At 45.1% G+C, this 27,509-nt stretch overlaps 2 protein-coding genes and 1 pseudogene across 3 annotated transcripts; 1 reads left to right on the plus strand and 2 right to left on the minus strand.

Moving 5' to 3' along the window:
• The first annotated feature begins 213 nt into the window (after nucleotides 1-213).
• On the plus strand, nucleotides 214-4,974 carry LOC103703385 (acyl-coenzyme A oxidase 3, peroxisomal-like). The gene is made up of 13 exons (XM_008786229.4): nucleotides 214-847; nucleotides 1,863-1,980; nucleotides 2,074-2,181; nucleotides 2,364-2,536; nucleotides 2,626-2,725; nucleotides 2,922-2,996; nucleotides 3,094-3,224; nucleotides 3,409-3,544; nucleotides 3,625-3,744; nucleotides 3,830-3,976; nucleotides 4,048-4,152; nucleotides 4,238-4,339; nucleotides 4,581-4,974. The coding sequence occupies exons 1-13, from the start codon at nucleotides 345-347 to the stop codon at nucleotides 4,830-4,832; spliced, it is 2,070 nt and encodes a 689-aa protein (XP_008784451.2). The 5' UTR covers nucleotides 214-344; the 3' UTR covers nucleotides 4,833-4,974.
• A 545-nt stretch (nucleotides 4,975-5,519) lies between these two features.
• Nucleotides 5,520-10,755, minus strand: LOC103703386 (annotated as a pseudogene).
• Nucleotides 10,756-18,802: 8,047 nt separating this feature from the next.
• Nucleotides 18,803-26,870, minus strand: LOC103703388 (transcription factor VOZ1-like). 2 transcript variants are annotated; one of them, XM_008786232.4, is made up of 4 exons: nucleotides 26,189-26,870; nucleotides 25,913-26,092; nucleotides 20,264-20,771; nucleotides 18,803-20,112 (listed from the first exon to the last, which is right to left on the minus strand). In XM_008786232.4, exons 1-4 carry the CDS (start codon nucleotides 26,414-26,416, stop codon nucleotides 19,511-19,513), a joined length of 1,518 nt encoding a protein of 505 aa, XP_008784454.2. In that variant the 5' UTR covers nucleotides 26,417-26,870; the 3' UTR covers nucleotides 18,803-19,510. The 2 variants fall into 2 exon arrangements, with proteins under 2 accessions (XP_008784454.2, XP_008784453.2); XM_008786231.4 differs by having other exon boundaries at nucleotides 20,264-20,789; nucleotides 26,189-26,865.
• Nucleotides 26,871-27,509: the final 639 nt, after the last annotated feature.

The raw sequence follows: 27,509 nt of genomic DNA on the forward strand, positions 1-27,509 counted from the left end.
GAGCCGCTAATCTTTTGGAAACGTTCCCATCTGATTCGCCAACCTTGGGCCATTTATTTTCCTCCCATCATTCATACGATCATACTCCTTCGTGACGTCAGCTCTAGCGGCGCGGCAGCGTGACGACTATTGCGCGCGAACTTTATCATGGTGAGTATATCAAAATCTGGTCAACGTTACGTAAACGAGCACCCCTGCGAAGGGTTGGTTAGGCTCCGATCGCCAGGCTACCTACCTTCTTCTTCCCCTTCCTCGCAAGAACTCCTCTCCTCTTCTCTCCTCTTCTTTTCCTCTAGTCTCGCTCTTCCCCACGTCAAAGCCCTAATCCTAATCCCTCCGTTTTCATGGATCCATCCGCGTCCTCCTCCTCCGCCGCTGATCAGGTCGTCCGGCGGGCCGCCGTCATCGCCCGGCACCTGCGGGAGCACGCCGGCGGGACGCCATCCGCTTCCCCCTTTCTCGTGCCTGCCGCCTGCCTCTGCTACTCTCCTCCCGAGGTCTCGGAGAAGGCGGCCTTCGACTCGCGCGAGATGCGGCGGCTCATGGACGACCACGATCTGGAGGCAAGGGACTGGCTGTTCCGGGTGATGGAGGAGAACCGTCTGTTCTGCCCCCGTCGGCGGGGCGGGGAGAAGGCCTTCGTCGCGCCGGACTACAACCAGACCAAGGAGCAGCAGCGCGAGGCGACGATGCGCCGGATCGAGTACCTGTTGGGCCGCGGCGTGTTCGAAGGGTGGCTCACCGGCCGGGGACTCGAGGCCGAGATGAGAAAGTTTGCGCTTTTCGAGTGTGTCGGGATCTATGATCACTCCATCGCCATCAAGCTCGGAGTTCAGTTCTTTCTCTGGTGAGAGAAGCGCCAGCTCCTGCCTTCTTGTTCTTTCTTTTTAATCTCTTAAATGAAACGTCTTTTTTTGACTCTGATTATATGCTAGTTCTGTTAGAAATACAGTTGTAATTTGGAGGGATTGTTGAAAAACGAGGAATTTTGGTGAAAGATTTGATTGATATCATTAAAGATTTTTTCTTCGCATGATGTGATAATTTAGAAAATAAGCAGACAATAGCATGACGAAACAATATGTTATGCTTTCTAGTGAAACAAGTACACATAGCAGTGATGGTTCAAAAGGGAATTGGTTTCGTCTTGCTTCAATCTAATTGTCATCATTAGGGGGAAGAGTGTCGCAATGTTCTGGGCATATGTCTGAATCTAAATGTCATCTTTTTGGAAATTCAGTAATGATTTTCACTACCAATGGCCGTTTGTTGTTAAACTGTCAATATCTATAAAATGTTTTGTTTTTTCCATTTCTCATTCTGTTTATTGCATAGTTTAGATAAGTTTCAGCAACTGGACAAAGATACATCCTCCAACAAGCGGCACCCTACAAGAAGTGGATTAAATATTTTTTGATGCCAACAAGCTGTTCGCTCAGCTGATTGAAACCCTTCTCTTCATAAGGAGAGAGGTCTCAGATTCAAACCTGAGTTGGGTCAACGAACACCTTATTCCTCGAAAAATTAAAAAAAAAAAAGTTTGTTGATACTTAGGAGAAAATTATGTTTATGGAACTGTGTCACCCAGTAATAAATGTGTGAAACTGTTCCCCAGTTGTTATGACATGGGCCCAAGAATTGTGCAAGGTGTCTGTCAGTATGCAGGTTGGTTTTTTCCATTTAATTTCCATTATCACCAATTTCATATCCCTGCCAATGGTATAGTGGGGTAACTACTTAGCTATTCATGTGCCATGGTGATACTTTTGACGTGCAAAACGCTCTGCCCTCTACTGACATAGAATATGGCTATGATATGCAAATTAGCAGTTGGCTGTAATTATTTTCCTGAAAAATTACAGGGGAGGTGCAATCCAGTTTTTGGGCACGAAGCGGCATCATGATAAGTGGTTGAAGGACACTGAAAATTATGTTGTCAAGGGTTGTTTTGCAATGACCGAGTTGGGGCATGGGAGCAATGTATGTGGAAATAGTGCCACTTGAATTACTTGCTTCAAGTTTGTATGGTTATTTTCTTGGTTTCTCTAATTAACTGATGGCTAATCTTTCAAGGTTCGTGGAATCGAGACAATAGCCACTTATGATTCAAACACTGAAGAATTTGTTATAAGCACTCCTTGTGAATCAGCTCAGAAGTATTGGATTGGAGGAGCTGCTAAAGTAAGAAAATATTTTTGATTGATTTTCTTTTCTTGGTGTCTGGGTTAAAGAGGCAGCCATGTAGTTCTTGAGAGCTTCACATATGTGCTGCTGCTTGATCTTCTTTTTGTGTGTGTGCGCGCGTATATAAAGAGAGAGAGAGAGAGAGAGATTCTGATATTGTCATCCATTTTTGTTATCAGCATGCTACACATACTATAATCTTCTCTCAGCTCCATATTAATGGAACTAGTCAAGGGGTCCATGCATTCATAGCCCAGATCAGAGATGCAGATGGAAATATATGCCCCAACATACGCATAGCTGACTGTGGTCACAAGATTGGGTTGAATGGAGTTGACAATGGCCGGATATGGTGAGAGGCTAATTTTCTGAAGCTACCATATGTAACTTTGCTTGAAAAATTAAGGTCATTTGACAAGTTTGATCCCTTAATTTTTTCAGGTTTGATAATCTCCGGGTCCCTCGAGAGAACTTGCTAAACTCAGTTGCTGATGTATTGCCAGATGGGCAATATGTTAGCTCAATAAAAGACCCAGATCAGGTGTCGTTAACTTCTAGGATTACCTTACAATGTTAGCTTGTGTTCTTTGGTTATCAGTCTCCATCTGAACTAAGTAATCTCAATTCTCAACTCATGCTTAATGAACGTGAAACAATTTTTGGTTAAGATTCTGATGTTGGAATCTATGATTGACCTGCTTGATAATTATGTAATTTATTCACTTATGATGTTGCAGCGATTTGCAGCTTTTCTGGCCCCACTGACTTCTGGCCGTATAAATATTGCAGTTAGTTCAGTTTATATGTCAAAGGTATTGCTTTTGATACAGATCTCTTTGGATCATCCATATTTTGGAAAGTGCTTGTTACTTATGACCTGTACTGGTTGCTAACTTGTTCTGCTTCCAGGTAGGTTTAGCGATTGCAATGAGATATTCTCTTACAAGGCGAGCTTTCTCTATCTCACCAAATGGCCCAGAAGTTCTATTGCTTGACTATCCTAGTCATCAACGACGTCTTTTACCCCTAATTGCAAAGACGTAATAAGCTGTGCCTATTTTGACTGCAGAGCTTTGTATGACTTATTTTGCATGAATGACTGATTGTCGGATACCTTGAACTTAAGAATTTTGTGCATGGATATGGGTTCGTCTTGCTCTTTGTTTTCATGAAGAGATTATAAATTTATTGTTATATTTTTTTTTCTTTCCTTTTTTCCTACAGATGTGCCATGAGTTGTGCAGCGAACTTTCTGAAGAGTATGTTTGTAAGAAGGACTCCAGAGGCAAACAAAACCATACACATTTACTCCAGTGCTCTTAAAGCTACATTAACCTGGCAGAACATGAGAACACTTCAGGTCACATATACATTATCTAGAAAGTTACCTATTTCTGCATTAATATTTTTCCTAACTCAAGACATGATTCTCTGTTTCAGGAGTGCCGTGAAGCCTGTGGGGGACAAGGCTTAAAGACAGAGAACCGTATTGGGATTCTGAAAGGGGAATATGATGTGCAGTCCACCTTTGAGGGAGATAATAATGTACTGATGCAACAGGTACAAGTTTATAAATTCTTTGCTGGATATGTTTTCTTTTATTAGTTGAACATACAAGGATTAGCAATTGGATACATTGAATCAGGTTAGCAAAGCACTTCTTGGAGAATATATTGCAGTTCAGAAGAGGAAGAAACCATTTAAGGGGTTGGGATTGGAACACATGAATGATCCTAGCCCTGTTGTTCCAGCTAATCTGACAAGCTGTACTCTTAGAAGCATAATGTTCCAGGTAGTTAATTTTAGCCTTGTTATCTATTTCATTATTAGATGACAACTCAGGCATAATTTTCCATCTTCCAGACTGACCTGTTCTGCTTGCGAGAGCGAGATTTGCTAAACCGCTTTGCCAGTGAAGTATCTCAGTATCAAAATCATGGTGAAAGCAAAGTGAATGCCGTCAACCTAGTAAGTTTCCTTAATAGCTTTCTCTAATGTGTTACTTTTCAAATTTCACTCGAATTTATACAATTTTGGGCCTCAATATTTCCAGAGTTATCAGCTTGCTGAAGAACTAGCTCGAGCATTTACTGAGCGCAGAATATTACAAACTTTCATGGACACTGAGATGACCTTGCCTGCAGGTGCACTGAAGGTAAATCCATGAATTAGTTTGCATTTCCTGATTCTGTTGGTGTGAATTTTTAATCTCCCCGATGGGCACTAATGATTGGCCTTTTCTTCTCACAAAGAAAAAATAAAGAAAATAAACGTTTTCACTCATAAGTGCCGCATTCTTCTTCTACTTTCAAAACAATATTCAAAACTCGCTCAGCACTACTAAACTGAAAACATTGTTAGATGTATCATCTCAAACATGAAATTACCATTTGCAGGATGTTTTTGGATTGTTGAGGTCCATGTATGCCTTGGTTTGTGTGGAAGAAGATGCATCTTTCCTCCGATATGGGTACTTGTCACTTGGCAATGCTGCTGCTGTGAGGAAAGAAGTGATGAAGCTGTGCGCCGATCTGAGGCCTCATGTACTCGCAGTGGTCAGCTCCTTTGGGATCCCTGATGCTTTCCTGAGCCCAATAGCTTTTGACTGGATTGAGGCAAACTCGTGGTCTTTCTTGAACACCGATTGAGATTATCGTCTCTGACTTCCAGGGTCCGAATCTGGCAGCCACCCCCCGTTGCGTTGGATTTCATACTGTCAATAAAGAGACAAAGTTCTCCTGTAACATGCATAATAAATGATAATAAAAAAAAGACATGCATAATAAATCACCCGACGCCTCAGCTGCTGTTGTGGTTTTGGGCATGCACATAGGGAGAAGTTTAAGTTGAGGCCTTGTTATTAATAGTTTGGGAACCCCCAGCAATCGTTGTTGCTGAAGTCAGATGATGAATTGCACATTTATATTTCTTCCATGTATAATGCAAGATCTCGTGTACTTGACTCCTCCTTAAAATCATTTGAGTTTGAGGCCTTGTATTTATTTTAAAAATTCTATCCGCGTACATGTGGACCCGACATTCCAACCTCAAGGCAGCCTTGAGTCTTGTTTTAATCCAACGGAAAGTGGTCGTGTTCTTACCTGATTTTTAAGAACTCACAGCACATGCGTAGCACCTACCAGTTACCATTGTGAAGATAACCCGATTACCGGCTCTAGTAGTGATTGTTGCGATGCCGTAACAACTTGCATTTGTTAGCCAATCTATGGTTTCATCGTCCTGCATTAATAAATTCGAGATAATAAGAAACCGTACTCAAAATTAATGATAGACGCCATCATGCCACACAACAAGAAGAAGATTGCCAGCAAAAATAGTTGCAAATTCAGAACATAAATGCATAGATCTCAAATATAGATGTTCTGCACAGGCATTGTTCATAAATCATTTGATGAAGTACAAATTAATACAGTCTGGAACCAGGACCAGCTAGAAGTTAAAACAAGTTAGTAACAGCCATGAATAGCAAATTTTAAGTCCACGGCATACACTTTTGTGACTGGTGAATCAAAATTTGACCAGTAAAAATTGTTATTATAAACATAACTCAGCATTCTGCCACAATTGGCAAAGTCCAAAATGCTTTTGCTCATTATTGCTGTTGGTCAGCTTGTCCTTTGGAGATGCAGCTCCACTGCAGAACATGGGTTTCACCAGTTTAGTCTTTACCTCAACCCTTTAGATGGTCCATCCAGCAAAATGTAGTGGGTGCAAATGTCAGAAGCCCTTATCTATGGTGAGATGATGCCATTATCATAAAACGAGTCAACTGCAATAGCACCATCCATCACCAATGTCTGATTTGAATGATACAAGGTAACCATCGCTTCCAATAAAACTGCAAGAACCAAGAGCATGAGACCGTGATCTGGCTCCACGCGAAATCATTGAAAACAGCTCTTCGTTTCCTTTGAACTTAAATAACAGAGTGTACCGCCTATTTTATACACCAAACGAGCTACCTTCAGTTAGTAGTGCCAGCTGTTGGATACCAAATAAATATAAATTACAGTGCCTGCAAATAAAGGTGCAGTTAGAAGCCTAGATTAGAAATGGATTACAAAGAAGTTTAAATATCTGAACTCAGAGAAGGTAAATTTTGGGAGAAAGGAGGGTAGGTTTACATAGCACGATTGCTCAGTTGGCCTTGCCAATGCAAATGAGGATTCCGGATTAACTGACATCAGCAACTCCATCAGAACAACCTCATGTCGATAAGGAATTCTGAGGGTTGGCTCTAAAAGTCCTGCCCAGAAAAATCCAGTGTAAAAATAAAAGAAATCTGCCTTACCTTTTATGCAGAATAAAATGCTAGTTCATGGTTGAGCTTACCAGGGGAAAGCTTTCATCCCCCGTACAATACCTTTGCTAGGGGATTGGAGGCCCAATGGTTTACAGCTACACGGCTCGTTGGCTGAAACCCAATCATCTTTCCATCTCCTGACAAGACCACCTAAATAAGCACAGGGAAATGTAACATAGCAACATGAGAAAAAACATAACAAAATGTAATTGAACAAGTTTAACAAAATGCAAAACAGTTTGTAGATTATAATCATTTATCTTAACAACAACAGCCATGACTAGCTGGACTATATTGAGCACTTCTTGCTCGAAGGAGCACATAGAGACCAAAGCAAAGAAAATATACTCAGATATATTCAAACTAGATTGATACTATTTTTTAACTTTGTAAAAAATAAATATAATACATTAAAGATAGTAATAAGAAAAATAATGACAGTAATATTTTTTGGATAGGTAATAAAATATTAATAACAATAACAACTAACAAGTAGTGTTTGTTGCCTAGTGCCCCATACCTAATAGCAATTATTATAAAATAATCAATATCTTAATATTATTAATATCCGTATCTGGCCCTCTGAAACCAGCATCAAACATAATTATCAGCTTGATGCTACCTCACCTGCATGGTCCCACCTAAGAGTGCTTTGTATATGTGGTTCCAAAATATTAGGCAGGTTCAAATATTAGCTGCACAAAACTAAACAGGCTGCATAAGTGGCTGCGCAATGCTAAGTGGATCGCCTTTTTGGTCTAGTTATAGTATGACCACATATACTAACTGCATATAGGCAATGCCATGCAGTCAAGGGACCGATATTCAAATGCATATGTGGCAATATGCATCCCATTTTACAACCCTAACTACGGCTATGGTATAAAGATCTGATAGTCAACCAAATCTTGTTTCTAATAGAAAACTACATAATAGCATTTGAAGAAAGGTCAAGAGAAGAGCAAAGTGTTTGAAATTTAAAGGACCGAACCTACAGCTATAATCTGTGCAGGGGAAGTGTTCTTCAACTTATCTTTCACAACTGTGAATCATGGAGTTCCTCATTGTGATGATGCTCCATAACAACAAACGTTACAAAGCAGGTCTTTTAGGAAAAGAAACTAGCTCCATAACAACAAAAGTAACAAAGCAGATCTTTTACAAAAAGACAAAGGAGGAGGAGGCTCAATAAAAGGTGATATTGATTTTTAATGACAAACACACGAAGATGATAGGGCAGCCTTGGTGTGACAGCAAAGTTGCTCCAGTTGACACTCCCCATACTCTGCAGTGGCAAGAGCCTCATATACCAGGACACCCTATTTTAACTCACATAAGAAGATAAGCGGATGTTCCCCACAACTAAAGCCAGAAAACATCAAAAATTTTGACATCATCAATAGAAAGCATGATATTCAAGATGATTAAGATTGGTTACGAGTCAAGAAAGCTTAATGGAACCGAATGATGCAGACGACGGAAGTGAGCGAACTAAAGATATTCAATCACCTCAGTAATGAATTAGGAAGTTCAGTAAAAATGCCATTACTTTTCAAGTACGTAAGATGAAATGACTTGATTGATGTCATGGCTAATGTAATTCAAGGATTTGAATTTTAGCGTGGTTGCTTCTGCTTTCTCTAAGTATACTGATGCTATTAACTTGTACATGGGGAATAAAAGAGAACCTTTAGAACTTTAAAAGAGAGACAATATAACAGAACAAACAAACAAAAAATTCCGTACAGTTTTCACCAATAATCATCCGATAGATCTGAAAGTCTGCATACAGTTTTCATTAATAATCATTTGATTGATTTGATATTCAGAGTTTCAAGTCAGGAATAAGTCTACCAAACTAGCTAAAATCAAGGTTCGTAATACCAGTTTCGGTACATGTACTACTACCATATTGGTACAGTGTCGATAGAGGTTGGTTCAGCGTACCAACATTTGGTGCGCATCCTGGCTGCCCCCCCCCCCCCCTCCTCCACCACCACTTAAGTTCTGGTACCATAGATTTATCAAGGATGCCAATATTGCAATATTATTGGACAAATCATATCAATCTGAGTTTTTGCCTTCAGCTCAAACTGCACCACAGTTACACTCTGTTTTAATTATATTATGGAAAAAGGAGAAATAGAATATAAAAATATGATACCTGAAAGCTAGCAATATCCTGTACAGGCGACTGAGCGTCCATGTTAATTGTCTCTGAAGAAGATATACTGGAAGATAATTCTGCATTAGTTTGTACATCACCAGAACAATTTGTAGCATCTTCTTCACTACCAGAAATGGCATGCAAAATGAGATTCTTATTCCTCAAGCAATGAGGAAGTTTTCCGGTCCATGCACCAACATCTGCATCAAACATTATATCCCCAGGCCAACCAAGTGCATCCCTGATCTCCTTTACAACTGATTTGCACAAAGCTTCTAGCTATCCACCAAAGATTTGGAATCAGAACAAAAATCTGGCTAACTGAGAACATAAATACAAGAAATGAACCTTTAGAAAAACTACATGGTAAAACAGAACATGCATAAGAGATGTACTGATGCAAAAGCTGCGCTTCAGTTTCCTTTCTCTATCTACAGACTTCCCCTTTGCCAGATTAAGTTTGTCCACATGTTGCCTTGCATTTCTCACTATCTTACCTTCGGAAATTCTATATACATAAATTGACGAATCAACTGAGCAGTTCTTTTGAGGCTTCTGAAGCCAACCAAATATATTATTTGAAGGCAAATCACCCACATTTCCAAGGTAATTTCGCTCACTGTCCTCGAGAGTGTAAGAACAAATGGCCTCAGCAAGAGCTGAATGAAACCTTTCATCTGAAGAACTCACAGTAATGTCTGCTGTATCCTGCCATACGGGATGAGAAAGTCAATTGACAATACTAAACCAGAAGGGAAACATAGAGTAAAATTACAGAAGCTAGTTATGACCTCTAGATAACATGGTTATGTATAAAAATCCAGCCAACTTATAATTTTCAAGAACTTTTTTCTAAGGTACTTATATCAAGAAATTTTCAAAACAAAATCTGAGATTATAATCACAAAAAGTTTTAAATTTCGACCGGCTTTTGCAAGGAGTTGAGATCAAAATCAATTGCGTAATCGAACTGACCAGCCTGGTGGAGACCGTGCTGTGCTCGTCGGAGCCACCGGGGAACACCGTCTCGACGACCATGGTGGAGGTGCCAGAAGAGAGGTGCTCGTCGGCGGCATCGCCGCCATCGGCAGCGGCGGCGGTGAGGGCCTGGTCATAGCTGACGGCCCCAACGAGGGTGAGGCGGGCGAGGTCGCCCTCGTAGGACCGAACGGCCGGCAGGTGAGTCCTAGCCTCATCGCCGGCGCCGTCGGCCGACCCGGCGAGGCCCTGGAGGAGCTCCTGATCGGTGGCGGGGAGGACGGCTGAAGGCCGGCGGCGGAGGCGAAAGAAGGGCGGCCGGCGGATGTGGGTTTGAGGGTAGAAGAAGGCGGAGTCTGGGAGAGAGGAGGGGGGTCGAGGGAGGAAAGGGAAGGAGGGGAGGCGGAGAAGGAGAGGAGATTGGAGGGAGGAGACTCACATGGGGCGCGGATTTGGGTGCGGGAGGTGGTCAGGGATTTCTTTAATTGGGTTTGGGTTTCGGGAAACCCTTTTCTTTTCTTTTCTTTTCTTCCCTCTTTTGCTACTCTCTCTCTCTTTTTTTTTTTTTTTTTTTTTTTTTTTTTTTTTTTTTTTTTTTTTTTTTTTTTTTTTTTTTTTTTTTTTTTTTTTTTTTTAAGAACGGGTGCTTCATGCAGTACGGGTATGAATACACCCAATAAGATCAAAATACAAAATCTCGCGGAGTGCCAATGGCAGCTCCGCCTCCCCCGACCACAGGGCATACCCCGAGTGGTGGGCCGCATGGGCAGCCACCCAATCGGCTGCCCCATTGGCCTCCCTGAATACATGCTTGGCCAGATAGGCCCCCCCTCACACAACATCACAATATCGCGAATCAAGGGGTGGTCTGAGCCCTCACCCCTCAATCCCCTCTGTATCCATCGGACGACAGTGGCCGAGTCACCCTCCAAAATGATCGAGCTGGCTCGCAATACTACCCGTGCATGTCGAAGGCCTGCCCAGGCTGCTCGCAGCTCTGCTCCAGGAACAGATGTGTCGAATAACTGACAGCCACCGGCGGCCACCAACCTGGAGTGCGAGCCCCGTATGACAAAGCCTGCACCGCCACTCGTGCCGCCATCCAGAACCGATCCATCAAAGTTGACCTTGAGGAAGCTCGGGGGTGGGGGCTCCCAGGTGAAGAACACCAACTGAGGAGCTGCCGAAGCAGAGGGGGAACCCCAGGTGTCCCGAGCTGTCAAAGGTCGATCTGGGTGAAAGGCGGGTCTGATCTCCGAGGCCTATGCTCGAGCAAACTCTGCCACAAACCTCGGAGACACCCTGCGCTCACCGAGAGTGCGGGCATTCCTTGCCAGCCAGATCTGAAGTGCTGTGCAAGTAGCTCTAATGCCCTCCTCACGGGTCCGTAAACTGGCTAACCACTGTCGTATCACCCGGAGAAACTGAAGCCGCTCACTCCGGGCCTCCTGCGGGATCCCTGCCCACTGCCATGTCGACCTCGCCCATGTGCACTGGAAGATAACGTGGTTCACTGACTCCGCAGCTCCACACGTCCCGCACTCAGTCGGGACCCCCCACCCACGCCTACTCAACTCTGCTCTCGTAGGAAGGCGGTCCCAGAACACCTTCCATAGAAAGAGAGCTACCCTCGGGTGAAGTCCAGATCTCCAAATCCACGTGCAATCCGGCCCCGGCTCATACTCTGGCTGAATGGCGCGCATGAGATCTCTCAGCCTGACACTGGCCTGGCTCGAGGTGCCCCATACCCTGACATCTGGCCCCCCGCATCCTGGTAACGGGAGGGATCGAATCCTCGCGGATAGGTGTACCCCAAACAATAGCCTGAGTCTGGCCTCATCCCACTCAGCACCTCCTGGTGCTAGGAGGTCGCACACCCGTAGCCCCTCAACTGCCTCTGTGTCAAACATAGTCGGCCAACTGCTCAGGGGCAAGGAGTCCACCCATGAGTCGCCGGTCACATCAATACTCCGGCCGTCGCCGATCAAACACCTGACGTGTGCCGATACTGACGGCAGGTACCTCCCGATCTCACGCCACATGTAGGATACTCGGCGACCCCTCTGTGCCACCCCCGAAGCCCCTCGGCCATATCTGGCTGCCATCACCTGACTCCAGAAGCCGTGTGGCTCTAATATGAACCGAGCCGCATGCCGAGCAATGAAAGCCTCGCGCCTCTCAATGAGGGACTGCACTCCCAGACCACCCTCACTAGTGGGACGGCAGACCTGCTCCCATGCTAACAAGTGCACTCCGTGACCTCCACCGAATGACCCCCACAGGAAATTCCGAAGAAGGCGTTCGATCCTTAACAGGACCGTCTTCGGAACCACTGTGTTGGCCATGAGATACACCGGTATAGATCCCAGCACCGCTCTGACCAGTGTCACCCTCCCCATCATGGATAAGGAAGATGCCCTCCAACCCTCCAGCCTGCTCTGAACACGCTGCACCATACCGGAACACTCAGCCACCCGAAGTCTCCGGCCAATAGTAGGCATACCCAGGTAGGTAAGTGTCCCCTCCTGCTCCGGTATCTGTAGGATCCCTCTGATCTCGTGTCTGACTCCGCTCTCTGTGCTGGGGCTGAAGACGACAGTAGATTTGGAAAGATTCACTCTCTGTCCGGACGCCGCGCAGTAGGCCGCCACCACCCGGCGAAGAACCCGAGCCGCTGAAGTCCGTGCCCTGGCCATGAGAAGACAATCATCAGCAAAGAGTAAGTGGGTGAGAGGGTAGGCCCCCGGGGCTGGGATATAAGCCTCCAGCTCCCGGCTGGCACACGCTCTCTGCAGAGACCGAGATAAAACATCAGCACAGATAATAAACAGATAAGGGGATAAGGGACATCCCTGCCGTAGTCCTATGGAGGACTCGAAGAATGGTGTAGGTGTGCCGTTGATCAAGATAGAAAACCTTGGCTCCCGAACACACCCCATAACCTAGCCGATCCACTGCCTGGGAAAGCCATATGCCTCCAGCACCCGCTGAAGGAAGCTCCACCTAATCCTATCGTAAGCCCGCTCCATATCCAACTTGACCGCCATCAGACTATGCCGCTTCGATGCTCGCCGAAGATCCCACATCATTTCCTGGGCCAACATGACATTATGAGAAATGTTCCTGCCGGCCACAAAAGCCCCCCGCTCCTGGCTAATAATACCAGGCAGGAGGGGTTTCATTCTGCCTACCATAATTCTTGCCACAACCTTATATAGGGTTGTGCACAAACTAATGGGCCGAAAGTGACAAGGTTCGGCCGCATTTTGACGTTTAGGTATTAGTGTGATGAATGTGGCCTTCCAGTCCACAGGCATAGCTGCGTGGGCAAAGAAACACTGGATAGCCTCCACCACCGCTAGTCGAATAATACCCCAATACTGCCGAAAGAAAAAGGGGGGAAAACCGTCAGGTCCCGGGGCCTTGTCCGCTGCCAAGGCCCAGACTGCCTCCTGTACCTCCTGTGCCGACACCTGCCGGGTCAGAGATACACTCTCAGCATCACAAATACCTGCATCCACCGTCAGAGGGGGGGCCCCATCACTGGCCTCCTCATCCTCCGTCCATCTAGAACGGAAAAAATCGAGTAAGACCTGCCGGATGGCAGGCTCGCCCTCCACACGATGTCCAGATCCATCTCGCAGTGAGTGGATCATGCTCCTCAGTCTCCGGATGACCGTCGACCGATGAAAGAACCTGGTGTTGCGGTCACCCTCGCTTACCCACTGCACCCGAGATTTTTGTTGCCAAAAGATCTCATGCTGCCGTAGTAGCGAATGGTGAGTCGCAAGAAGTCCCCGGAGGTCGGCCATATCGTCCTCCGGAAGCACGCCTCTAAGGTCTTCCTTCCTTTGCAGCTCAGCGATCGAGGTCTCGACCCCCTCCAGTCGCCGAAAGATATCGCCCACAACTTCACGGTTCCATCGGCGGAGGCGCCGTTTGGTCAGCTCAAGTTTGCGTGAGACCCGTTGCATGGCATCGCCATGCACCGGGGCCCGCCACGCCTCGCGAACAATATCCCAAGACTGGGGGTACGACAGCCAGACCTTCTCAAAGCGGAAGGGGCTGCGGTGCGTGGGGCCTGATGAAGTGGACAATAGCAGTGGGCAGTGGTCCGAGCCAATCCGTGACAAATGACTAACTCGGCCTGTGGGAAAGCGGAGGATCCAATCAAGGGTCGCAAGAGCCCTATCTAATCGCTCCCAAACCCTAGCACTGCCCAACTGATTATTACACCAGGTAAACTGTGGTCCCGAGAAACCCAAGTCTACAAGGCCGTTCCGAGACACAAAGTCTCGAAACTCTCTCCTGTCCACTCGGTTAGTGTAAACAGCTCCCCCCCGCTTCTCATTCGCGCTCTGGATACAATTGAAATCACCAATTGCTACCGCCGGGATGCCCTGGGCGGTCAGGTTGGTGATCTCCTGCCAGAGGACTCTCCTAGCTCGGTGGTCCGTGCTGGCATACACACCACACAGTACCCACGGAGCAGCGTCGGGTCGTGATACTATCATGATTACTTGTTGGGAGCAGTGGTGGAAAACATCAACTGTCCCCACACCCCGCCTCCACAGAACCAAGATGCCTCCCGACAACCCCTGAGAGTCAACTGCATAGGTCTCCCAATCCCTCTCCATGCGTCGTCTCAACCGGCTAAGTCTGTCGCCAGATAATCAGGTCTCGCATAGGAAATAGATCTCCGGACTATGGACCTGGACTAGTCGTTTGAAGGTAGACATGAAGGACGGCTTGGCCGCCCCCCTGCAATTCTAAGCAAGTATCGTCATGGATCACAGTCCACATAGTCGGCCTCAGACCCATCCTCTCCCAAGGTCACAGAACCACCCTCAGGCTCGGCGCCCCGGCAGTCTCGCCCCTCCTCGCCACTAGCTACGGATATGACCCCCATGACGGCTGCCCTGACACGCTGCACGGCAGTGGAATGGTCCATGCCCCCTCCTAGTGGCGGTGCCTCAGCCATGCTCCCCGCCGCATGTGGGATGGGGTGGTCCCCCACCACGCACGTGCCTGGGTCAGCGTCCTCCCGCACCCCCGCAGCCGGTGTGCCGAAGCGAAAGACTCCATCCGGGCCCCCCCCAGGGCCCACGACCTCGCCCCACAGTCGCGGCTCACTCGGAGCGCCCACCATGGGGTGGTCCTGGCCGTCGGCCTGTGGGCTAAACTGGAAGGGCCCCGCTAGTGCCACAGGTCCCCCAGCCAGGGTCAACTCGTCCTGGGCTAAGGAAACCGGGGCACACAAGTCCCCTGAACCCAAGGCTGGCTGGGCGGAGTCCTGAGGACCCCCACCCGCCAGACCCTGAGCAGCCCGGGCCTCCGGGCCAGCCCCAGAGGCCGGAACCATCAGGGCCAGCGGGCCCATGTCGGATTGGGCCCGCGGGCCCTGCAGGTCCACAGGGCTCGCGCCCTGCTCACTGGGGAAGATCCCCGCGACCGGCGCGCCCTCGTCATTGGGCGCGCCCGCGACAACAGGCGCGGGCCCCGTGCGGGGCGCGCCAGCAGCCCTCGGCGCGCCACCGGCGCCTGGCGCGTCGTCAGGAGACGACGCGCCAATGGCGCCGGGCGCGCCGATGAAGCGGGCCGGCCCACGGCCACGGCGCCCAGCCCGCTAGGCCCGTGCGCGTTGGGCCTGCCCAGGGGCTTGGTTAGGCAGACCTGGGCCCCCTTGTGGGCCGCGGCCCGCTGGGGGCCTCGGCCGTTTTTGGGCTTGGGCCCGTACCACATCCATCCCACCAGGCCCAGGCTCAGCCCGTGGGAGAACCGGGTCGACCGAGGCGATCTGGTCGACCCGCCAGCTCGGCCCCGGGTCCTCCGGTTCGACCGAATCGAAGTCCGGGTCGCCTCCCAAATCAACCCAGACGCTGCCTGTTGGGAGGTCCATAGCCGGTCTTTCCCCATCGCCGGCCAGCGGCGACCGGCGGCGCGCGACCTTCGTTGGCTTCTGCCAACCGTCGGTGTCCGCCGGTGACGCCGGCGAGGTCGGGCCAGCCGCCGTGGGTGGCACCCGAGTCGAAGACGACCTAGACCCCTTATCGGGCCCAGTCGTCTCCCCCGGTCGCGGCGGAGGGTTCTCCCGTGGGGCTCTCCGCCGTGTCGCCACCATCCAAGGGCCATAGACTGGCCCTTGGTTCTCCTCCTCCATGGCCGAAGGAGACTGCTCTGTCCCGTCCTCCGGGTCCACCGCCTCCGGGAACGAGCCGTCCGCAGCACGGCCCTTCTCCGGGAAACGACAGGCGGCAGCGTCCGCATGACCCATGCGCCCACACCGGGGGCAGATCGCCGGGACGTTTTCAAAAACAAATGGCTGCCATCGTGCCTTCTTGATTCCCTGGATCAAAACCCCCGGCAACAGGGGCGCCGTGGTGTCGATGGCCACCTTCACCCGGGCAAAGCCCATTGCCCCTTGTTGCTCGGTGATTTCGTCCACCGCAATCGGCCGGCCCGCCCTTGCCGCAATGTGGAGTATGGTCGAAGTCGACCAATACTCCGGCGGAAGGCGGGGCAGTCGTAGCCAAACCAGTGCGGTCTTCACCGTGTCGGCGTCCGGCTCGAAATCCGGGACCCAAGGGCACATGGCGAGGAGCTGCCCCGCCACCACCCACGGGCCCTCGCTCAGGGCACGGTCGCGGTCCTCCGTCGACCGAAACCGGAGGGCGAGGTGGTCGTCCGCGAGCGGGACGGCCACCACGTCCTTCAGTTTAGCTCGGGCGGCCACATCTTTGGCCACCCACTCCGCCGGGACGCGGCGGCCGAAGCTGCGCGCCAGCAGAGCACAACCCTCCCATTTCAGCCGGGCCGCCGCTATCGGCTCCTCCGGTAGTCGGAGGACGTCCGGGAAGCGGCGGCTCAACCGCTCCACCTCCTCGGCCGTGGGCCGTTGAGTAACCCATGGCCCCGGCCGTGACCAAGCGCCGGAGTTACCACCGCGCCCAAATGACTTGGACTTACCTGGTCCTCTAGCCGCTCCCTCCGTCGTCTTCCCCGTCGGTTCCGTCGACTTCCCAGCCGGCGCCTTTCCTTTGCGGTCCATAGGGTTTCCCCCAGCCGCTCGAGGACCACCGGAAGCCGAGAGCACGCGCAGAGAGGGGAAGTCCAGGTTCCTGTGTTTCACACCGCCCCGCCCGCCCGCCGTGGATGCCACACCGGAAGGCAGGGACCTAGCCAAGCACCGACGAGACGCCGCCGGCTAGCCGTTAACTTTCTCGCACTTCGCTGGAGCTTCTCGCTCTAACTAGCCGTTTGGCAGCTACAAGCCTTTAGATGGTCCACTACCTTCTTTTGCTTCTCTTTTGCTTTAAGCTTTGCCTGTTAAAAAAAATCTTCCTTCCCCACTGTGGAATCGACAAATTAATTTTTCTGCCCGACGCCTCAATGAACTACTACAAAAATCACCGTATGCAAATGTAGACCCTATTTTTCTCTCGAGATTTAGTGAAGAGAGCTAGAAGATCGTATGGTCCGGAAACATTTTAAATAGCAGCCATGATAGATCCGGAAACATTTTACATTGGAGTTGTATCAGATCGTGATGCATGGCTCCCAATATTTTTGGATCATGTAAAATTGTCTGATAAACTCCCCTCAATAAATTAAAACGGAAAATGCCTAGCGCAAACCTTCTGCAGTTTTGCCGCACTGCCAATAGCTATTAGCTTAATTGATTGCACCCAAATTCTGATAAAAAGACTTCCCTGTTCAGAAGAGGTTCCACTTTCCAGGCAAGTTTAATTCCGAGTAGCGGCAAAAATGACCACTGTATTGCTGGGGAAAAAAAAGGAGGAGAAAGGCTATTGAACTATTGGTAAGATGGCGAAGGTTCTAAGCGTTGGGCCATCGCCCCAAATATAGCAAAACCGAAAAAGAAAGCGATAATTTAAGAAAGTAATAGAAAGATGTTTCTTTAGAAGAAATTGTTATAATGTTGAAAATCTAGAAGATAAACTATCGTGACCAATGTTCGGATCCTTTGTAGTGCATATTTTGTACCATCATCCGATCTTAAAGATAAATTAACGCCAGACTGGTGGCAGCAAAGGGGTGATGGATCTTCGACACGTCCGTGGTGTGCATCGAGCTCCGTGCAGCATGAAAAGATATCACCTATATGCGATGGGTGTTGGGCACGGACTGCATCCTCTTGAAGGAAGACTCGACTACAATCATTGAGTGGGTCTGGGGTCAAGAATGCGCGACTGAGGAGCGGCTGTTGCTTCACAACATCCGCCACCTATTAGGGGAGTGTTGCTCCTACCTGACAACACATATTTATTGGGAGGCAAATGGTGCTACTTACTGAGTTACCTCCTTCGTTGCTCATCACTCGGAAGGTTCATCTGGATGGATCCCAAGTCTGCGCCAGAGCTTTTTTATAGCTTTTTGTTTTCTAATTTTATTAACCGCATTCACACCTGTTGGGTGTGGGCCGCTGTTGTACCAAAAAAAAAAAAGAAAAGAAAAGAAGAAGAAGAGAAAGAGGTTATCATGTAGAACTCTTAAAGATGAATGGCTATCATGTAGAACACAATAAGTCATGCCTTGTCCGCCATGTGCGGATAATTAACAGCCATCTTCCTCCACAATCACATGATGTGAGGGTGACGAAGGGTTGTAGAACTCTGTACCTGCTTAACTCTCGGCATTGCAAAACACACTCTGCAGAGGTCTGGCATTTTTTATAAGATTGTCTAATGCCCATTTGAGGAGTCATGATACATGTCATTCAGACATTCTCGAAAGTTCAAGAATGTTAAGGATGGAGGTGTTGTTCTACCCCTTAAAAAAAGGATGGAGGTGTTGGGTTGGATTTTAGTGAGAATAAAATCAATGAGAAACAGAATCTATCTACAAAAGGATTACAATAAGACAATCAATTCCATAAATAATTGTATGGAGCATGACAATGCAATAGAAAAACATTTTCTTTTTCTCAAAGATAAGCATGCCATATAACCAAGAAAATAAGCACAGCCAGTGCTGTATACTGCAATTAATAGCAATTATGGATCAAGTAGCAGCAAGACAGATGTTGCCGGGGGGTCATTTCTTATGCAAGCATGGTGCAATAGCATTGTATATCCATTAAATACTTGCTCTTATAGCCAAAAAAAGAGAATCTGAAACACGTTGATGTATTTCTAAGTTGAAACTGAGCATATAAAATTTTTCCTCTCTTATAGTAAAACCACCAGTTTATATAACATACATAAACATCAATGTAGAAAAATCAAAATAAGTGTTTAAAAGCATACACACAATACACAATACTTTAGAAGGCTAACTCATGAAGAAGGCCAGTCAATAGCCCTTTGATCTGAGAACAGACAAATCTGCTACATGTGATTGACAGGCATTGCATGAGAAACTAGCAATTGGATGCCGATTGCATCTGTTAGATGCATTCAAAAAGATCTTTCCAAACTCCTAAAAGCAAGCCAAAATCTATACAACTAAGATATGAGAGATATTATAAGCATGTGATGCTACAAATAACTTAGCATCTTCACCTATACAGTTCTGGTGAGAGCATGCTGCTAGATGCTTGTCTTTGTCCATCTTGGAAAAGAGACTGTAGATGCTCTAATAGAACCGCTGTCAATCATTATTCATCAATTACTACCACATAATACCATTGCCAAGGATACATATTACTTTCTGCATATGATAGCGACCTAAATATCAGGAGCCCCATTTAGAGTAACTAATGAAACTGGCCTGAAAGTAAAGCAGGGTATATCAGGAAGTTGGAGCCATTTGGTTGTCTTCATTAAGCGAAACAATCAGTTACTAAATTCATTCTTGCAAGATGACAACCATTCATCTTGCTGCTCATGTCTCCTGACTTATGTTCCGTAATAGTTTTTCAAGTTATCAACAGAGTAAGCATATGGCATGCTTGGTCCATAACAAAGGTTTTCATCTATAGGAGCTTTCTGATCCAAAGTTGAGTATAGCTTTTGGGAATGTTCCCTTTGATTGACCATGTTTGAAGCCAAACAAGCATTTTCATCAGCATCCTTTTGTTTAACTTTCACCCTGCCCTTGATATACTGCTTGTTATCCAAAGGATTCTCGGCATTGAGCCTTCCCATCTGCTGCTGCAGATCAACAAGTGAATCGGTCATTACTTTTCCTTTGGCACTCTTGTTTGGATCAACAAGCTTGAATTCCAGCCTGTATAAGGCACAAGAATCACAGTAATTGATCTCGTATTCATACAGATGCCACTCATAATGGTTCAGGGGTTGAGGATCCATGTAGTAGGACCTCTTCAATCCTCCAAACTCCTTCATCACCTGCTTCCTAGATTCATGCCAACCACGCCCATTGTAATCAGGCAGTGACCTTTGTTTCCTGTTCCCACTCTCAAATGCCCTTCGAGGCTTATCAAAGAAGAGCCATTCTCTAAGTGATTCACCATTGAGAACTAGAAGATCAAAGAGCTCTGCAAAATCATGAAAGTTCCTGTCATACTAAATGCACAACAAAACTTAAAGTCATTATATTACACTTTTCTGAAATGGCTTCATAAAACAAGACAACTATGTCAACTAAGAGTACACATGGCATGCCTACAAATATCAATAGACACATACCAGGTGCATTCCAAGGAGACTTAGCAGTTGCCGCCCCTTCACATTCTGGTATACCAACATTCTTTCCTTGTGTCTTGGCAGTCAGAGCAGCAAAAAGTGGACCATCCTTCAAATCAATCCCACCAGGACGCAGCACAGGAGTCATACCAGGAGGTCCTTCATGTAACGCTAGAGTAGCATGAAAGCTGCTGCAATAATCTTGGTACCATTCTGATCCTCGAGCAGGCCTAGGACAGTCCCAGAGTGCACATTTTGGCATTAAGAAAGCAGAAGGTGGAGGGCATATTGCTGGAATAAATTCAGAGATGAGTGGTACAACAGCCCCTCCATTCTTCCTGCTATCATCAAAACCAATAAATACATTGTGATGTAATTCCTGATGCAGACTGAACTGCTGATAGTCAGAATTAGTATTCCCTTCCAGATAATTTAAGGCAGCCTGTTGCACTCCTGTTGAAAGAGAGCTTTTATATTGCTCAGCCCCTAGACATCCATGTTCAGGTAGTTCCTGAGACACAAAATATTCCTGCATGACAAATCGTCAAACTTTTGACACTTAACAAAAGAACACTTTAACAAGATTTAAACACCATTAAGCTGTAAAACATAGAAAGGAAACTTGAAATAAATTCAACTTCCACAATATATAATGATAACCGTACAGAAAAAGAGAATGCAAAAAGTGATTCTATTACTGGGACTACATGAGAAATAAAAGAAGATTACATAGGTAACATCAATTTTCACAGTGCAATGTGTTTTTGTATGGCTCAATAGAATAATCACATACTATTACTCAATAAAGTTGAAGATAAATTCACTTAAAATAAAGAAGGGGCACAACAATATAGCAATAGGAAGTTCTATCCTTTTTTTGAGAAAAGGATAGTGATGCAGCATGAAGAATAAAGAGCAACATGATCCATGGATCAACACATAAATTGAAAGCAAACTAGATTGAAGAACCCTTCATTTGATGAAGAAAGTTCTTGCCGAGAACTTTTATCAATATGTGGAAGGCCAACCATTTATACAATGTATTAGAAGCATATATAGAACATGAACCTAGTTTGAGCATTAAACCCGCTACAAATCAAACTAGAAATGACTCAATAATAAGAAAACATGCTACAATTATTCAGCTACAAATATAGAAATCCAGCTAAAATTTGACACTGTCTTCAATGAAAAATTTATAGGAAAATCTGGCAAATATCTCCAAATCTGCTGGCTCCAGTGAAGCATGTGATGGTCCAACTGGTCGTAGTATCTAATAGCTGCACCCTGAGATGCATCATATAGGATATAAAGAAGGCTCTATAAACAAGCAAGGATGCAAGACAATTACAAGGAACCAAGCCCAAAATGCACAAGTAGGTTACATCACAATTGTTGCCACCATACAAAAAGAAGAAGAGGCAAAAAGGAAAAGATAACATTCAAGATGATGAAACTCATGCTTTGTCTATATATTGTATGTGGTCCAATTATCTCTCTCTCTCTCTCTCTCTCTCTCTGCCCCAACCCCCCTCCAGAAAGAAAAAAAAACTTCCACCAAGGTTTCAGTCTTGGTACCCAAGCCCATGTCAATACCTTACCAGTATGGGTCAGGTTGGTACTATATGTACCCATACCACTACATGGTACACTATTAGAGTCTGAACAAAAGTTGTATCATGTCTTTGTATCGGGCATATTGAGCCCCCATACCATACCGATACTACACCAGGACGGTATGGTACACACATATTGTTCGATATACATCGATATAGAAAACCTTTTTTTTCCACCATAAAGGCTAGCAACAGGTTAGTGTTGGGTCATGTCCAGTTATATGCATATGATTACACGCATTGGACTTGATGTTGAACCCAATTTACTATACCAAATCTATACCTATTCATGGATCCATAATAATTGGGCTCCAATTAGTTCTCATGTATTTGTTGGGCTGTTGCAAGCGTGGAGAGAGAGAGGGGCAGGGTCCTCCCTTTTAAAAATCAAATGAAAGAAAGTTAACTCATCGCCCTTCAGACTGACCAAATTTGGGAAATATTTGCAGAGAAGAATAGCAGACTTCATCCTCTTTAAAAATTTACCAATATCATTAATAAAACAGAATCAAAATATATCCACTTCAGCAGCTTCCTGCCTGCCATACTAAAAATAAGATTCTTCACTTCTCCCTTCTTGAACTAACTCTACCAACTCTTTCCTTCAGAAGGAATCCACATTTTTCAAACTTACTCATATGGATTTGAGTCTCTACTTCTCTCGCCCGCCAAGAAAAAAGATCCTTGACTCCATATTCCTTCTAAATTTACTTTTTGCAAGTCAATTTCTCAGCAAAGCTTTGCTCTTGATTCTCTAAATTCATCAAGGAGACTACCAGATCTGGATGTCTCTAACTAGGGCTGAAAACGGATCGAATACGGATCGGATATTGATATATCTATATTTGTTTCTATATTTTTCAACAAATACAGATACGAATACAGATATTAAATAGATATCAAAATTAGTATCCATATTTGTTCTAAATGGATACGGATACAAATTAGATATTAAACATATCCATATTTTCTTATCCGAATACGGATATAAATCGGATACTTTTTGAATATTAATTAAATTTGAGCAAAATTCAATGATGAAAACTAGCATAAAGACATGATCACACAAAAAAAGATTCAATTAAAAAAATATAATTTAACAAGCATTTATCAATAATAAAAACTAACAACTTCATAAAGGATAAAGGTTGCTTGTCACCGAAGTAGACGAAATCTATGGTACCTCCAAAGCATCTCACAACTGTAGCCGGTTGCAATCGCCAGGTGAAAACTAGAAAATAGATGAAACTTTCGAAACTCTAGTTGCTTGAAGACGACGAAGAGGAAAGAGGGACGAAACAGATGAACGAGACGTTTGAGCCTTTCAGGCATGTAGGATGATTCGAAGAATTTTATTTGAATTGGGTATTCCATATTTGGGTTGCTATCTTACGTGATGGTCATCCAATATCTGATTTTTTTTTAATTTAGATTTGATTAATCACTTAATTGATTTTCTGATTTAATTTAACTTAAATATTTTATTTTCACTTGCACTTGTTATATGGATATCCGAATCTGGATCCAAATCCGAAAAAATCATGTGTATCTGTATCCGTATCCAGAAGATTTTTGAACTGACTATCCGAATCCGTATCCGGATCCGATCGGACCAAAAAAATAGTATCCGAATCCGATCCGAATCGAATATAGAAACGGATACGGTTGGATATAATCCAACCCACTTTCAGCCCTATCTCTAAATCAACAGTTTTTCCCTTTTAGAGATTAAAACAAGAGTGGTCAAACTTACAAAAAGAAATGCATTGTTACTTGGTTAAGCATGTTCTGACTTTCCATTAAACCAATATCAGCAGTATCAAAACTAGTGTGAACAGCTTCAGCCCCTAATTCTGCCTTTAAATATATAGCTAAAGAAGTTGATGGTTTTCAAGAAATCTCCTTTTAGCTGATTATCAATGTACTACCACTAATCTCCTTAATAGTCTTAGACCTTCACTAGAATGAATCATTTTATGGTGTAAAACTTTTTGCTGAAGCGATTTAAACTACCAGAGCTACAGACCTTTACTGCATAACATGGAAGAGATAACATTTTGCTACACAAGTAACACCATGCATCAGCATTCAATAATGCCTTTTTCTTTTTCTTTTTTCTTTATTCTCCTAGAGGGAGCTGGGATGAAATTATCCAAAGTAATATGCTGTAATCGTTCAAGTAATATGTACCAAAAATTAAAAGAACAAAATTTTTCACATATCAGCAGGCATCAGAATAGAATAATAAACAAATCCTAACAATTATGCTCGACAATGTATCACATATGGCAGGAAAAATCTTTCTTTTACATAACCTCTTTTATATAGCTCTATGGCTATGAAAGGACATATTTATTACATGCTCAAATGCTATGAATCCTCTAATATATGCATTGCTTCTTTAAATATCATCAGAATATGACACTTTTAATTGGATATGCAAGCTTCTGCTAGAGTAACATGTTTAACCAAATTTAATAAAGCAGCCCAAAAATCTTGAAAAAATACGTTAAACAAAAAAAAAGAGAGAGAAAAATTTAATATCAGCTGTGACTCTATAAGAAAGGGGGAAAAGACATGTCTATGCACCATATCAATAATAATCATGTTTAGTATTTATAACTTTTAGTCTCGAATAAGATTCTAGTAACTCAAGTATATTTTTCCCCCAATTTACAGTATGAGTTGTATAACATGTTAATTTAAACAAAGTTAAGTGTTCAGGAAAAAGGGCCAATTTATCTATAATTTTTGGAAAGCTAAAAAGGTCAAAATCAAAAATTCATGAAAAGTTTTGAAGACTATGCATTCAAAATATAGTCCAACTATACTTAACAAATTTAGTACTCAAGGAAAGAAATTTGATTTTCTTTTAAAAAATAAAAACTGAAAATTTTCTTTTTTGCAACAGTTAGCCAGTCATCTATGGTTAAAATGTTTATTTTGCACAGATAGCATGTAAAAAAACAGATAATAACTTGCTTGGTGATGGATTTACCTAGAGCCAACAAAAAAAGGGCTAAAACCCATGCCCACCAGAGCATTTAAAATTTTTAACCTCTCCCCCTTCCCACCTCAAAGAGAAGTTTAAAAAAAAAAAATGTCGTTGACAACAATGAGAAAGAAGATGAACTGCAACCATGATAGCTGTTTTGTATTTATCTTTTTTTTCAACCAGTTAATGCCTAAATAAATATACCAAAACCATCTCGATAACTTTGAAAAACAAACAAAAACCAGGACAATATTATTCAGAAAAGAAAATCTCACAAAAAGAGTAAATTTTCAAAATACTATAGGATAACAACTGGTTGCCTTTGTTATTTGCTACACCTTTTTTTGTTTGCTACAAAAAATGTTGGCCTTGTTGATTTGTTTCACGATGCATCATTGATCACAGCATAATGGGCAATAAGCGCTAAACAACGATTAAAATCAACAAAGAGAACATAAAAGGAAAAGGAAGAAAAGTGGGGAAGAAGCCTCCCTCCTTCCCTTTTCCAGTGTGGGTATGTGCATCATGGCAGCAAGTGAGGCCCTGAAAAATTATTAGGCGTCGTAGTATACAATACGACACAAGTCGAGAAATTTTTTTAAAAAATAAAATAAGAATTAAAACTTGAAATATCCGTCAGAATTTCTTCATATTAAAATAATCTTGAACTTATACCGTACATTACACAAAAGAAGACATAGTTGGGAAATTGCACCAGAGTTCTCCAAATATTTACAACCGATCTTTAATTAGCACTTGGAATGGTTAGGAGTGATCAGATTTGCACTACTGTCATAGAATCTGTCTGGTGCTTGAATTCAGTGCATCGAGGAGAATTGTGTGGGGTCAAAACCCTTCCCATGACATGACATCCCTTGCTTCCTAGCAATCACCGGCACAACCTAAGAACTGCTTCTTTGCTCTAGAAGTTACAGCAATTAATTTCCATAAAGATTCCCATCCTATATAGTTCGTTCTTATATATATAAGGTGCGCCTCAGCGTCCATCATAATGGCCTTAAAAATTTCAAGTTTACTCACATCCAGGAAGGCGGGAGCCCCTCCACCTAGGTCAGACCGCAGCACCGGCAGCGGCTCGAGCTTCGGATTGGCGGCGGGCGGCAGCTCCGCCAGCCTGCTTGTCGCGTCGTCCTCCTCCTCATTCAGCTGCAGCATGCGGCGGATGTACGAGGAAAGATCCGAAGACGCATCGCTATGCCCCTAAATTAATTTTCCCGCAAGAAAACACATCACGAACAAAGAAAGGGAAGAAGGGAGAAAGAAAGGGCAAGGGAAATAAAAATAAATGGAGCTCACGAGCAAGGAGGAAGCGGGGGAAGCCTCATCGAGCTCGGCTTTCCACTCGCGGAGCATCTGGTGAACCTGCTCCTCGAGGAGAGCGGCGTCGGCGGCGCGGCTCTCCTTGCGGGCGGCCTGTAGGTCGGACAGCATGCCCTGGAGGTCGTCCACCCGGTTCTTGGCCCTCTCCTTGAGGAGCCCATGGGCCGCCGACCGGCACGCGCCGCTCTTCGAGCCCTTCCGCATCTCTCTCCGCACCCTAATCCTCCGATCACTAATTGAAGGGAATTCGGTGGAGATAGGAGGACGAGAGGGATATGGAAGGAGATGGAAGAGCCCGGGTGCGTTTTTTCCTTCTTTTTTTTATTTTAACTTTTTGAGGGGATTGTGGTGTGGGGAATCCGGAGCCCGGAGGGGATGGGAGTGAGTGGGGATGTGCTCGCTTTTAGCTTTTGCTCTCCTGCTGTCTTTGCGGACTCTGATTTTGGGATCTAATCTTGGTCTCGAGACGAGAAGGCTTGTGAATTAGCCTACTACAACTGCCGTCGCTGCACGAAAGGGGCCTGGAAAAGCGGCAAAAGCGGGAGGGAATGATGCTCGCGCGCCTAATCTTTATATTTTGTTACGGGTAAGTGCTCCGAGTCATCTCGGCTGGCAACTCAACCGAGACTCGTGGCACGTCTCCATCTTTAAGGCGGTGCTTCCGGCGAGAAGGATTGGATGGCAGCAGGGGCCGTCGCCTAGAGCCAGGAGAGGCACTGTCGTGCAACCATTCCGAGTCCCTGACCCGCACTCACTGTTCACCAACTGTGTTGGAACAGCAACAGGCAACGAGAAGTCAAATGTGGCAGAACTGAATTTAGATGTAATTTTAAAAATTAGACTTGAATGCAGAATCAGAATATAATGAGCTGGTGGCCTCATAAATTCTGGTAGCCTTTGACGTTCCTTAGCCCCGAAGGCTGTTTCTCCGCAGAATATGTTCAGACGAATAAGTAAATTATCATGCGGAACCTTGGCATCACAAATCAGAAAAATGCTGATATTGCTCTATAATTACAGAGTGTAGAATATAATTTCTCAAGCTAAAACATATTGCAATTTGACACTTGATGGTCACACATGTAGGGGTTGGCTGGTTGAAGAGATTTACTGGATAGCATTAGCTTCGGCTGTGGTGTGTTTTGAGTGCCTGTTTGGAAGTCACCAAACTGGTGTGTCCTCGTGATGTCGCTGGTCTGAATAGGAGGCATTGAGTAGGTGACTGCACTCCAAAAGCTCAAGATTGCAAGATACATGATGATCATTGATCCTCTGATTTCAGCATCCTGTCGTATTT

This window comes from Phoenix dactylifera, chromosome 8, assembly GCF_009389715.1.
Source record: "Phoenix dactylifera cultivar Barhee BC4 chromosome 8, palm_55x_up_171113_PBpolish2nd_filt_p, whole genome shotgun sequence".
NCBI classification, from domain to species: domain Eukaryota; kingdom Viridiplantae; phylum Streptophyta; class Magnoliopsida; order Arecales; family Arecaceae; genus Phoenix; species Phoenix dactylifera.

Bases quoted from the DNA above. Each gene is read 5' to 3' on its own strand.
- LOC103703388 (XM_008786231.4), bottom strand. From the start codon at position 26,416: ATGCGGAAGGGCTCGAAGAGCGGCGCGTGCCGGTCGGCGGCCCATGGG. The intron at 26,093-26,188 runs GTGAGCTCCATT...AAATTAATTTAG, and splicing joins CCCCCGCTTCCTCCTTGCTC to GGGCATAGCGATGCGTCTTC. The intron at 20,790-25,912 runs GTGAGTAAACTT...TTTGTCATGCAG, and splicing joins GGGCTCCCGCCTTCCTGGAT to GAATATTTTGTGTCTCAGGA.
- LOC103703385 (XM_008786229.4), top strand. From the start codon at position 345: ATGGATCCATCCGCGTCCTCCTCCTCCGCCGCTGATCAGGTCGTCCGG. The intron at 3,225-3,408 runs GTAATAAGCTGT...TTTTTCCTACAG, and splicing joins TTACCCCTAATTGCAAAGAC to ATGTGCCATGAGTTGTGCAG. The intron at 3,545-3,624 runs GTCACATATACA...TCTCTGTTTCAG, and splicing joins AGAACATGAGAACACTTCAG to GAGTGCCGTGAAGCCTGTGG.